Genomic DNA, 13,372 nt, shown 5'->3' with positions numbered 1-13,372 from the left:
GACCCCAGTAAAATCCGTCACCTGCTGCCTCCCCAGGGTGGATCAGCAGGAGCTGGACCAGAAGTGAAGTAACCAGGCACTCTGACAGCGGATGCAGGCATCCCAAGTGGCATTTTTTTAAATAATATTTTTCTTTATTTATTTGAAAGACTGAGTTACAAAGGAGAGAGAGAGAGCTTACATCTACTGGCTCACTCCCCAAATGACTACAATAGCTGGAGCTGGGCCAGGTAGGAGCCAGGAGCTTCTTCCCAGTCTTCCATGTGGGTGCAGGGGCCCAAGCACTTGGGCCATCTTCTGCTGCTTCCCCAGGTGCATTAGCAGGAAGCTGGATCGAAAGTGGAACAGCTGAGACTCGAACCAGCGCCCATGTGGATGCTGGCGTCCCATTACCCACTACACCACAGCACCGGCCCCAAGAATGGCATCTTAGCGTGACTTAGCAGAGGGGATGCAGGAAATACGGCATTTACCTTAAGAAGAGTAGCATCTACTGCCCTTGTTGATCACTTCATGTCCCCAGTGCTGAACATACTACATCTCAGCATATTGCATCTCATCAGATTTAAAAGGCTCTGTTCCCATTTTACAGATGAAGAAACTGAGGCTCAGGCTAAGACTTGCCCAAAGCCTTTCAGCTCATAGACAGTGTCAGCTAGCAGATAGCCTGTGTGGCAAAGGCTGACGTTTCTGCCCCTGGTTCCTTTCCTTCGGTCTAGAGGGCAGCCGCCAGTGGGAAGGGATGGGTCATGATGTCATCCCCAAGGGCCTGGGCTCCATCTGGGGCTCTCCTGGCAGGTACAAGGTCGACGGCAGGCCCACAGAGGTGGGATTGTTACTGAGAGCAGAGGCCGGTTCAATGCCTTGCGACAGGAGGCTGTCCTGCCCCACCGAGGCCCACTTGGAAGAGTTGAGGGAGTCGCTGTTGGCAGCTGGCACTCAGTCCCCAGCTCCAGGGGTGCAGCTCATCCTCCAGCGCACGAGACGTTGCTGGATTAGGAGATAGAAAATGCAGTCGTGTCTGTACTGAGAGATGTTGATGGGGACAGAGCCCAGAGTTGTGGATTCAGGCCCCAGCTCCGTGTGAATGCACAGGCTGACTCCGGGCGTGCCCCCTAAACCAGGGGGCCAGCTGGGCTCCAAGGGCTCCTGTAGCGTGTGTGTGTGTCTGGGGTGAACCCTCGGGCCTTCCTGCAGTTCTAGGTAACTGGCACACCCCTGCCTCCTGAGGGCAGAGCCCAGCTCCCTGGCTGCCCTCTCCCACCCTCGCCCCAACAGGAATTTCCAAAGAACTGCACACCCAGGGCACAGGTCATTTTTAGGTGGCCCTCTGGCCCACGGCCAAGGGCTGTCCCTGAGCTTGTGTAGAAGCCCTGTGTGCGCTGAAGTTAAGAGTTCTGATCTGGCCACGTGAGATTGTCCCGGGTTCCCCAAACTCGCTCAGGAGTAGAGGATTTGCCTGTAAAGGAGCCAGCGCAGAGAGCAGAATCCCTGGCATCAGATTATCTGGATTATAATCCAAGCTTCCCCCTCTCTCCGCTGCGTGGCTTTGAGGACGTGTCTTAGCCTCTGTGTGCCTGTTCTTCCCTCGTTTGCAAAGTGGGGCGGCAGAACACCCACGCCTCAGGCCATGGGGAGGGTTAGCTGTCAGGAGTGGGAGCTCCTCCCGGGGTGCTGGCGCTCGGCCCTGGGATGCAGAGTTTGGAGCTTGTATTTTAGAGAGCAGACAGACAATCATTGTGCGGTTTTCGGTGGTGGTATGTGATTCCTGATAAGGGACTAGAAAGCAGTGGAGTGAAGTCAGGGAGGGCTTCTAGGAGGTGACATTCGAGGAAGGAACTGCGCGATGGGCAAATCTAGGAGAGAGTTCAGACGTTACCCGGACTCTGACATTTAAGGATAACTCACCACTGTAAGAGGCGTCCCCACTCAGAAGGGGGGAGAGGCCTGAACCAGTTCTTCCTTTACGCCTAGAGGGACCGTGACATGGAGGATGGTGGAGAAAGAGTGTCTTGGTAGAAGCAGCAGCAGGGGCAGTGGGCACAGCAGGGAACCCTGGCAGGCAGGGCAGTGCTGCAGTCAGTGAGTTCCCGAGGCAGCACGTCGGCACTGTGCACCTGCTGACTGCCGGCCAGTGTCCCAGGCGCGGGGAGACATCAGGGAACAAGGCAGAGACCCCCGATGATCTGGCGGGGAGAGCCAGATGTGGCACAGAGATACAACGGTAGAATTCAGGTCCTGAGGACAGGGGACTGGGGGGTGGGCAGCTCTAAATGCAGAGCCACTGGCTTCTCCAGGCAGGCGAGCTGTAAGCTAAGACTCGGCCTGATGGGGAAGGCCAGCCAGGCAGAATTCCGGGGGCAGAGCTTCCCAGGTTGCAGGAGTGGCCAGCGCCAAGGCCCAGAGGCAGGCATGAGCTTGACTTTGGACAGGGAAGATGCTGATGCATGGTACAGGGGCGGGGAGAAGGTGCGGTGGAGGAGGGCCACCCAAAGGGGCCGTGCAAGCCCAGTCTTGCAGACCCTTGGAAGAAATGTGAGTTTGATGCTAAGAGCACTAGGGAGCCATTGGAGAGTTCTAAGCCAGCGTGGGAACACGACTGGTGACGTTACAGAACCCTCTGGTTGCTGTGCGGCCAATGGTGTTCACGGTAGAGAAGGACAGCTGAGAAGCCAGTGGGGGGCAGGAGGGTGTGGAGCGAGGCGGTCACAGGGGTCAGACCAGGATTTACCTTGGAGGCACCACTTGCCATGCCAGCTGGTGGGCTGGGCGTCAGGAGAGGGAGAGAAGAGCCAGGAACAAGGCCCGGGCTTTCGGCCTAAGCTCCAAGGTGGATGGGGCACCTTTTACTGAGCCAGGACAGACAGGCCTTCACCAGGTAAGTTGGCCACCTGCAAATTGGCACAAGAACTGGGACCAGAGAACCCTGTCCTGGGGAGCCCAGGACTCGTGCCCCACCCCGCCTCCTTAACAAGTCTCGGCGGCAAGATGAGGTCCTTGGAATGACCCTTCCCCAAGGCCGGGATACCAAGCCCGTGCCTGAGGTCACCTCGGGAATGTTAATCACCCGTGCACCTGGCAGCTATCACCACAGCCTTGACCGATGGGCATGCGCTAGCCATGGATCGTGATTGCCACCCATTAATCACCGCGCCCAGCCTTCGATTGCACGGCCCCGTTATCACCTGGCCGCAGCAGGCTCTGCGCCTTTGTCTGCAGGTGCTTTAATTAACCTAGTGACTTCGAGACACACCACACGCTGGTCTGTTCCCCAGCACGTACGCAGGCTCTCCTCCAGGAAGTCGGTCAGGAGCAGCTGGCAGAAGCCAACCCTCGCACCACAGGCCCTGCACTAAGCCCATGGCCTTTGCAGAAGCTGAGACTTCCGGCTTGAACATTTCGGGGGCCCTGTGACATTGCCCTGAGGTCATGGAAGGGAGGGTCCCACATCTGAGGACTCGGGAGACCCAACCAAGGCCGGCAGGCAGCTGCATCTGGGAATGGACCCTTAAGATGGCTCGAGTCTCCCAGGCCCCGCCCCACACGGGTGGTTAGTGCAGCCCAGCGGAAGGCCAAGGCCTGGGCCTGTCTCTCTGTGTCCCAGAGGTCCAGTTTAGAAGGCTGGCATGGGGCTTGGGTGGCAGAGACTCTGCCCTCAGAATCGGCAGGATTTGTTTGCTCACTGAATCGACACGTTTTGAGCTGTTGTGGCAAGCCGCACCGTGGGTGGGTGGGGAAGTGCTGGGTGTGGATGGACAGATGAGGAAGTTGAGATCGGGCGTGATACAGAGGGCAAGGGGCCAGGAGAGGCCAGTAGGGAACCGCAGACCCCAAGGGAAGATGTGATCAGAGAGGTTCCGGGTGGAGGTGATGGTTGAGCCACATCGTGGGAGCAGACCCAAGGTCCCCGGGCCACACAGATGTCCACGTCTGAGTCCCTGGGCCCTGTGAATGCTGCCCTCCGTGGCAGATGGGACTTTGCGGGTGTCGCTGTGCCACGCATCTTGAGATGGGGACTGTATCAGTCGGCTCCCACTGCCTAAACTGAACACTGGAGAGCAGCTTCTTGGGAAGGAGGAAGGCTTATTTCAGCCCCTAGTCCAAGTCCCGGCTGCTTTGCTTCTGATCCAGCTCCCTGCTAATGCACCTGGGAAGGCAGTGGAAGATGGCCCAAGTGCTTGGGTCCCTGCACCCATGTGGGAGACCCAGATGGAGTTCCCGGCTCCTGGCTTCAGTCTGTTATGGCCATTTGGAGAGTGAACCAGTGGATGGAAGATTCTCGCCCCCCTCCTTTCTCTCCTACTTTTTCTGTCACTCTGCCTTGCAAGTAAATTAATTAATTTTAAAGACATAAGGAGACGGGAGGGTCTGAGAGTAGAACAGGGGACCCTGGTGATAGAGGTTGACATGACTGGAAGAAAAGCCTTAAGCCAAGGCATGCAGAAAGAAAAGAAGGAAGAAAAAAAAAAAAAAAAAACAGATTGTCTCCCAGCACTCCAGAAGGAACACAGCCTTTCAAGCCCTAGATTTTAGACTCTGGCCTCCCGAACCATAAGATAACACGTTTGTCGTAAGTCACTTGGTCAGTTAATGTTGAAGCCACAGTAGGACACTAGTGCTGCTAATTTTGCATGAAGAAAATGATTGATTCTTGTCATCTCGGGATCTGAGGAGTCAAGTGAGCCAGAGAGGGCATTAAACTGGGGCTGAACAGTCCTAGCCACCAGGAGGCCCAGCAATCTTGAAGGCATGCAGGTCCAGCCCAGCCCGGCCTGCTGGGGACCAAGGGAAGCCAGGCTTAGATGAGATGATCCCCACGTTCCACGCAGCCAGGAGGTGTGGACGGTTCAGGAGCAGAAGGAACCTGTGAATATTTGCTTGGCAACTGAGGGCCTGACCCTGGTGGGAGCTGTAGAGATGGGAAGAAGTGAAATGGAAGAGGCAGGGCTGTTGTTAGAAAGAAGCTCACAGAGTCAGAGCATCGCATCTGAGCAGCAAGGGAGGGGGGATCATGGAGGTTCCTGGCGTGGGTGTTGGGTGGCCGGTGGTGTCATGTTCTGAGGTCACCCAAGAAGAGACCTGGAGGGTCCTTTATGCCACGTGGGGGCCCCTGCCGGGCACATGGGGTGGAGTTTTGCAGCTTGGGCTGGAAATGAAGTCAGAGTCTTGGTGGAAGAGGGACACTTTGCATGGGGTCATGTTCATCGCCCTGCTACCCAAAGACAGAATTCACTCCATGGGGTGGGGTCTGTTCTTTCCTTCAAGATTTATTTATTTATTTGAATAGCAGAGTTAGAGAGGAAGAGAGAGAGATCTCCCATCTGCTGGTTCAGCCCTCAGATGGCCTCAATGGCCAGGGCTGGGCCAGGCTGAAGCCGGGAGTCTAGAACTCCATCCAGGCCTCCCACGTGGGTGCCAGGGGCCCAAGAACCTGGGCCATTTCTGCTGCCTTTTCAGTGCATTAGTAGGGAGCTGGGTTGGAAGCGGATTCGAATTGGTGCCCATACGGGATGCCGGCATCACAGAAGGCAGCTTCACCTGCTGGGCCACAGCGCCTGCCCCGGGGTGCTTCATTCTGTCGCTCTGAATCCCCACCCCTAACGCGTATTGACTTTAGAAACTGCTGGGCTTTATCATTAGAGTGGAGACAGATGCTTTTGGTTAACTTGGCATCAATTAATTTTTCCAATTATAAAAGTAACCCGTTCATTATGGATAATTTTGAAAAGGAGACAAAATCCTGTGTGGGCCGATGTGTGGCACAGTGAGCGAAGCTTGCCACCAGCAATGCCGGCATCCTCTATCAGAGCTCTGATTCAGGCCCCGGCTGCTCCACGTCCCACCCAGCTCCTGCTGATGCACCTGGGAAAGCAGCAGAGGATGGCCCAGCTACTTGGGCCCCTGCCACCTTTGGGGGAGACCAGGCAGAGTTCCTGGCTCCTGGCTTCAGCTTGGCCCAGTCCTGGCCATTGCAGCCATTTGAGGAATGAACCAGCAGATGGAAGATTCTCTCTCTCTCTTTTCCTCTGTCTAACTCTGACTTTCAAAAAAATAAATAAATATTTTTTTAAAAAAAAAAGATTGGAATTCTCAAAGTTAAATTCCTGAGGCAAAGGCAGTACAAGCTTTTTCCGTAACTTGGGGCAGAGAGGTAGAGACAGAGAGTCAGAGACGGCTTCCATCCATTGGTCCACTCCCTGAGTGCCTGGGTTTGGCCCAGCCAAAGCCAAGAGCTCTGAAGGCAATTCAGGACTCCCGTGTGGGTGCAGGGACCCAAGTTCTTCAGCCATCACCACGCATTGGCAGGAAGCGAGAATCAGGAACCGGAGCCGGGAATCAAAGCCAGGTACTCTGACGTGGGCACGCAGGCATCTGAACCTTGTGCTGCAGGTGCCTCGCCCAGGATGCAGATTTTGTGTGTGTGTTTTTTTAAGTTTGTGACACTTCCTTGTGTTGTCAGTGACCCTCCAGAAAGTTGACCCCAGTGCACACTGCACACGCCCGCCAGAGAACCCTATGCGCCCCCATTATTATCATCTCCCTCATTGCTTTGGAATTTAAAACAACTGATCTTTGTCACGTGGCTGGTGGGACGCACCGTCCTCGTGTTGCCGAGTGGCGTGTTTGTGGCTGTGTCACATTCCCCCGGCCCCCAGACTGCCGCCCGCGGGCCCAGCCACGGTGGGCGATTCCAGGATGTGGGGTTGGCCGGTGCCACTGCTATGAAAGTCGCTGAGCCCAGAGCCTGACCTGACGCTCCGCCGTGTTTTCTCTCTTTTTAGGGTGCTATGATGCCCGGGCCAGAGTCCTCGTACGTCACCTGAGCTCCCTGCTCCAGGTGCCCTTGCAGGAGCTGGAGCTCCTTGAAGAGACGTTCCTGGAGAGCCTGAAGGAAACCGGAGAGGAGGAGTCTGAGTAAGAGAGCCCCAGACCCCGGCCAGGGGCCAGGGCTTCCGCTGGTGACAGGACTCTGCTCCTCCCGCCGAGAGATGAGGATGTGGGGTGGAAGGAGCACTGGACGAGGGGTCCCTGCTGCATCCTGACTTGCTGTGCGGCCTTGGCAAGTCACCTGCCCTCTCTGGGCCTCAGTCCTCACCTGCCAGGGCCCCAGATCTGTGGCTTGAATGTCCTATGGCCCTGCTTGACCTCGGGCTCTTCCGACCCTTGTCCACAGTCCCGAGTGACCTGGGTTCAAATCCCATTTCTGGCGCCCATGCGCTGTGTGACCTTGGGCAGGCGGCACTATCTGGAAAGCAGGACTACGGATCACGCCCTCCCAGAGTGGCTGGAGAAGGGGATGCAGAAGCGTCAGCAAGTGCTTGGCCTGGGGCTGGTGCACAGGGAGGCTCCCCTGCCCCGCTCTACCCTCTGCCCCCAGCCGGGCAGCAGCCTCACTCTCTGTGGGCGCTGGGCAGTGTGTAGAGGAAGTCACTCCACAGGAGCTAATCCCAGGGCAATAAATCAGCCCCAGGCACAGGCTGATTGCAGGAACCGGGCCCCAGGCACGTCTCCCAGCCTCTAGGTTTCGTTTAGCCATGGTGACCGTTTAAACAGCCCCACTACACCGGATCGGCCCCGTGGGAAGTTCAATCCCGAAGCCGACTTCAGAGCCAGAGCCGCTCTCCGGCCAGAGTCTGTGGGGCAAAGGGAAGGGGTGTTTCCTTGAGAAAGGAGAGAACGTGGTGTTGAAATCATCTGAAAACATTGGCTCAGCCTCCCAGAGCTGTGTCAGCAAGAAACCCTGGCTCCACGCCGTGAGCATTGTCTTGGGGGCTGTCCAGCTTCTTCCCGTGCGCTGGACACGCGCGGGGTCCCACAGGCCTTGAAGCTGCGGAGCCTCGTAGTTGCCGTGTGGAAATCTCAGTGTCAGAAAGAAGCGCGGTGCTCCGCTGAGTGTTCTAGAACGCCAGAAGTGCCAGAGGGGGACAGGCAGGCGGCCAGCGGGAGGTGCAGCACAGCCCAGCCCTGGCGCTGACCGGGGGAGGGGCTTGACTCCCCTCACCTAAGGAACGGGGGCAGCCGCAGCAGCCTCCTCCTAGGGCTCTCGCGGGCCCCACGAGCTCCCACTTGTGCCGGGCTTCACGTGGGCTGGGACGAAGGGCACAGCTGTGCCCACGTGCCGGGGGCAGCCGAGCTGCTGCGCTTGCGTTGTTACCGCCGTGCACAGGCTTCCCACGTGTGTTTATTATTTCGGAGACCTCGTGGTGTCCGTCTGTGGTCTGGAAGGATCTGAGACCCGGAGAGGAATCGGAGCAGCCATCCAACCAGCAGACCCGGCTCAGGTGGGCTGTGTGCCCAGCTCTCTGTGGGCCTTGGGCACATGGCCTCCCCTCTCTGGGCATCAGCACCAGCTCTTTTTAAGCTATAATATTGGGGGTTTGAATTTTATGTAGATTTCTTGTAACTCGGAGGTTTTGTGTTTCCGGGAGGTGAGCGAATCGCTCTGAAGCCCGAGCCTGGGGTGTGCTATGCGCCCCTCTGCTCCTGGGCCCCACCACCACGTACCCTGGGGCCACCTACGAATCCTGCACGTGTGTGGTGACTTCACCACCATGGGCCTCACTTCCTTCATGTCTAGCGAGGGGGTGATGGTCATATCCACATCCCTGGTTATTGGGAGGATTAAATCAATTTTTAAAGATTCACTCATTTATTTATTTGAAAGGCAGAGTTACAGAGAGAGAGAGAGAGAGAGAGAGAGAGAGAGAGAGAGATGTTCCCTCTGCTGCTTCGCTCCCCAAATGGCTGCAATGGGCCGGGGCTGGGCCAGGCCAAAATCAAGGAGCCTGGAACTCCATCCAGGTCTCCCACATGAGTGGCAGGGGCCCAAGCATCTGGGCCATCTTGTGCTGCCTTCCCAGGCTTATGAGCGAGAAGCTGGATAGGAAGCGGATGGAAGCAGAGCAGCCAGGACTTGAACCGGCACTCACTTGGGATGCTTGCATCGCAGGCGGCAGCTTAACCGGCCCGGTATTACATTAATTACGGCGTACTGCTTGGCACGCTGCAGGAGGCCACCACTGCCCCCTCACTGTGGCGCTGGCAGCATCTAACTTGCGGTGAGTGCTTGTGCCCCGTGGGTCTCGCAGATGAAGGAACAAACTCAGACAGGTGACATCACTCACCCCAGGTCCCACGGCGGGTGGGCGCATCTGTTCAAGCCCTCTCCCCATCCCAGCTGTCACCTACAGGATCCCTCAAGGCCTGGGCGCCGATCCCAGCTTCCCTGTCAATGCTGAAGAAAGCAGAGAATTCTTTCCTGGGCCTCTCCCAGATGCAACCAGGAGGCCTCCAGCACGCCGCTCAGAGACAGCGCCCCCTGCCTGTTAACGCGAGAGGGGATTTCAGAAATGAAGGCCTTGCTGGGAACGGTTCAGACAGGGGAGACGCCGTGGCAGCCGGGAGAACTTACTGTGACCCAGGAGATGAGCTGTGTGCCTTTCTCACTCTTCTCAAGATGTCTTTAGGGTCTAGCATCATGGCAAAGTAAGTCAAGTTGCTGCCTGTGATGCCAGCATCCCATATGGGCACCAGTTCAAGTCCCGGATGCTCCACTTACCATGCAGCTCCCTCCTAGTGGCCCGGGAAAAGCAGTGGAAGATAGCCCAAGTGCTTGGGTCCCTGCACCCACATGGGAGACCCTCACAAAGCTCCTGGCTTCAGCCTTGCCCAGCCCTGGCTAAGGCAGCCATTTGGGGAGTGAACCAGCGAACGGAAGACACCTCTCCCTCTCTCTCTCTCTCTCTCTTTCTCTCTCTCGGACTCTGGCTTTCAAATAAATGCAGCTTTAAAACAAAAAAAGTGCTTCAGCCTGGGACCCGGCCTCTGGCTTTGGGAGGCCGGCGTGGAACGCCCAGCCAGGTCCCTCGCTGGCGCTTGAGGATGTGCACGTGGCCAACAGTTGCTCATGAGGTTCTGGATGCCTTTGTGTCTAACTAGCGGGCAAAGTCCGCGTTGGGAGCAGATCCATCATCTTGTGATTTACCGTTGCTCCGTGAGTCTTCTCTTCCAAGGAAAAGGGAGGCGCACTCCAGACGTGACTCAGAGCACACGTCACCCCTGTGCTGCAGAATACCAGAGATTACAGCGTAGCATCCGCCTAATTTTTGTAAACATGATTTGCTGAGTGAACGCTGATGCATCTAAACAACACAGCCCTCAAAGACTGTATTTACATTTAGTTGTTTTATTCTGCTAGGCCACAAGTCTCCCCTTCCACCAAACTCAGCTAAAAGGGAGGACGCCCTGAGATCACCGGTGGGCAGGTGTCACTTTAGGAAGAATCTAGAAGCAGCTGATGCCCACAAAGTCTAGTGGCACTAACTCAAGTGTTTGACTCCTTTCTTAATAATAAAAAAAAAAAGAAAAGAAAAAAAAAGGCCGGCGCCGTGGCTTAACAGGCTAATCCTCCGCCTTGCGGCGCCGGCACACCGGGTTCTAGTCCCAGTTGGGGCGCCGGATTCTATCCCGGTTGCCCCTCTTCCAGGCCAGCTCTCTGCTATGGCCTGGGAAGGCAGTGGAGGATGGCCCAAGTCCTTGGGCCCTGCACCCACATGGGAGACCAGGAGAAGCACCTGGCTCCTGGCTTCGGATCAGCGCGATGCGTGGCCGCAGCAGCCATTGGAGGGTGAACCAACGGCAAAGGAAGACCTTTCTCTCTGTCTCTCTCTCTCACTGTCCACTCTGCCTGTCAAAAAAAAATAAAAATTAAAATAATAATAATAATAGATCTGCCGGCGTCGTGACAAGTGTCTGGCATTTCAGATTTGTTCTAATATCCACTTCCATGCGGGTGGTGATTGGTTTGTATTCTGGATAGATGTGACTTGGAGTTTTCTTGTTTGTTTGTTTTTAAAGATTTATTTATTTATTGAGAGTCAGAGTGGAGGAGAAACAGAGAGAGAGGTCTTCCATCTGCTGGTTCACTTCCCAAATGGCCGCAATGGCCAGAGCTGGGGCAGTCTGAAGCCAGGAGCCAGGAGCTTCTTCCATGGGTCTTGAGGGTGCAGGGGCCCAGGCACTTGAACCATCTTCTGCTGCTTTCCCAGGCCATAGCAGAGAGCTGGATTGGAAGTGGAGCAGCCGGGACTTGAACTGGCGCCCCTATGGGATGCCGGCACCACAGGTGGAGGCTTGGCCTACTACACCACTGCACCAGCCCCCTTTGTTTTTGTTTTTGTTTTATTTGACAGAGTTAAACAGTGAGAGAAAGAGACAGAGAAAGGTCTCCCTTCCATTGGTTCACCTCCAAAATGGCCGCCATGGCCAGAGCTACGCTGATCTGAAGCCAGGAGCCAGGTGCTTCCTCCTGGTCTCCCATGCGGGTGCAGGGACCCAAACACTTGGGCCATCCTCCACTGCCTTTCCGGGCCACAGCAGAGAGCTGGACTGGAAGAGGGGCAACCGGGACTAGCGCCCATACGGGATGCCGGCGCCACAGGTGGAGGATTAACCAAGTGAGCCACGGCGCCGGCCTGTTTTTGTTTTTTTGTTGTTTGTTTTTTGAGAGGCAGAGAGAGAATTCCCATCTGCTGATTCCCTCCCCAAATGCCTGCTACAGCCAGGGTCTGGGAACACAACACAAATCTCCCACGTGATTGGCAGGGACCCAGCTACCTGGGCTATCACCCTGCCTCCCAGGTGCGCCTTAGGAGGAAGCCGGCATCAGCAGCCAGAGCCAGGGCTGGGACCCAGGCACTGCAGTGTGGGGCGTGGCACTGATCACCACCAGGCTAAATACCTCCCCCAGACTTCCCACTTTTACTGCGCTGGGTTGTGCATTCTGTGCCCTATGACGTTCAGAGACGTGGACAGTGAACAGGGGACACATCTCTGCCATGGGACAGCACCACACCACCCCGGCCTTGTTGGTGTAAATGAGTTCTACTCAAGAACTTTTCCCAGTGCCCCTGGGTTCCAGGCACAGGGCAAGCTGCAGAGGGTGGGGAGCCAGAGCCAGCTTGGGCTGTGCCCTGGAGGCCTGGCCCAGCCATCTTGCGACGTGAGATAGAACAGGACCCCTGGAGGAGCTTGTTTCAGATTCCTCCCCCTCCTGGCAGAGATTCTGGCCCGGGAAGTAGGTTTTTAACAGGTACCTTTGGTGATTCGGAGGCCCGCCCTCTGAAAACCACTGATCTAGAATCCCGGAAGAACATGACACAGAGTCAGAGAGGCCCAAGGCAGGGTGGTGCTGGGGGCAGGCTTCCCGGAGGAGGTGTTACTCAGCGGCTCACACACCAAGAGTGAGTAATGTGGAGTCCACAGCAGAGGTGAGAAGATCCTGGCTGGCCAAGAGTCCGAGGGAGCCCAGGCACGAGGGAGAGGTGGTGTGGCGGCAGTTTTTTGGTTCTGGAAGGCAAAGGCTAAGTTGGGCAGCAATGGGGGATGAAGTTAGAGATGGAAGCGGCCAAGGCACGGCGGCCCTGAGGGTCAGGCTGGGGAGGGGACATGGCCCTGAGGCCCGATGGTGGCAGGCAGCCACCCTTAACACCATCCTACATGACCTGGCCACGGTGGTGGGGCCGTCTCCTCCTTCCTCCAAGGGGTCATTTGACATTTACAATTCCTCTGTGAGAAAACAGAGCCTCAAAAATATTGGGTGACCCGAGCAAGGTCACGGCAGAGCCGGGCCCAAGTGCATCTTCCCCAGCGTCCAGCTCTCCTGGCTGGTGTTTGCTGCCGACTGACAGCCACGTGCTTGTCCGGCACGTGTTGTTCCTGGTCTGTGCTGACAGCCGCTCGGACGTCTTTCTCAGGTCTTGAACTCTGTCAAAAGCCGGTAATGTCCCTCCGTCCTCTCTGAACTAAATTAAGGATTATCAGTGAAGGGTCAAAGTCTCCCCCAGCCTCCACTGAAGAGATTAGCGCAATAATGAAAAAAATGATAGCAGCCGCATATTGAACGATCGCTGGCACCAGACGCTCAGAGACCAAGCTCTTATGACCCCTGTTTGTTGGGTGGGAAAAGTCAGACAAGGCAAGGACTTGTGGGTAGTCACGGAGCGAGGAAGGGGCCCCTGCGTGGGAGGGTAGGCCGGGGTTTGCTGCTGTCACAAGTGGGCCCCAGACCTCAGTGGCTTCCAGCCTCCAAGGCGTATTTCTCGTTCATCCTGCAAGTGCGTTACGGATTGGCTGTGGCTGTCACCCATGCTGTCTGGGCTCTGGGTCCCGGGTTGATAGAGTGGCCCCCATTGAAAGGATGTTGGCCGTAGGGCAGAGCAGAAGAGACCAATCAGGCCCCTGCACCTGCTCTTAGATCCTCCCAGAAATGATAGGCATCATTTCTGCTACGCTTCATTGGCTAAAGCTGGTCACATGACCACTGAGTTCCTCAGCTCTCTGTAGGTTCCACTTCCTACAACCACAATTGAAA

The 13,372-nt window shown here is 56.3% G+C and overlaps 1 protein-coding gene across 7 annotated transcripts in view; it reads left to right on the top strand.

Annotated features, from left to right (window-relative positions):
- The window catches only part of TMCO4 (transmembrane and coiled-coil domains 4), a 100,863-nt gene that overhangs the window by 37,253 nt on the left and 50,238 nt on the right, over positions 1–13,372 (top strand). For all 7 annotated transcript variants that reach the window (XM_062190543.1, XM_062190544.1, XM_062190545.1 and 4 more), the window contains exon 6: positions 6,783–6,915. In XM_062190543.1, coding sequence (XP_062046527.1) covers positions 6,783–6,915 — 133 coding nt within the window. The remainder of the gene's footprint in view (positions 1–6,782; positions 6,916–13,372) is intronic.

This window comes from Lepus europaeus, chromosome 5 (genome assembly GCF_033115175.1).
Source record: "Lepus europaeus isolate LE1 chromosome 5, mLepTim1.pri, whole genome shotgun sequence".
Classification (NCBI taxonomy): Eukaryota; Metazoa; Chordata; class Mammalia; order Lagomorpha; family Leporidae; genus Lepus; species Lepus europaeus.
Note: the sequence above shows the minus strand (reverse complement) of the source record. Positions and strands in the feature narration are given on the sequence as shown.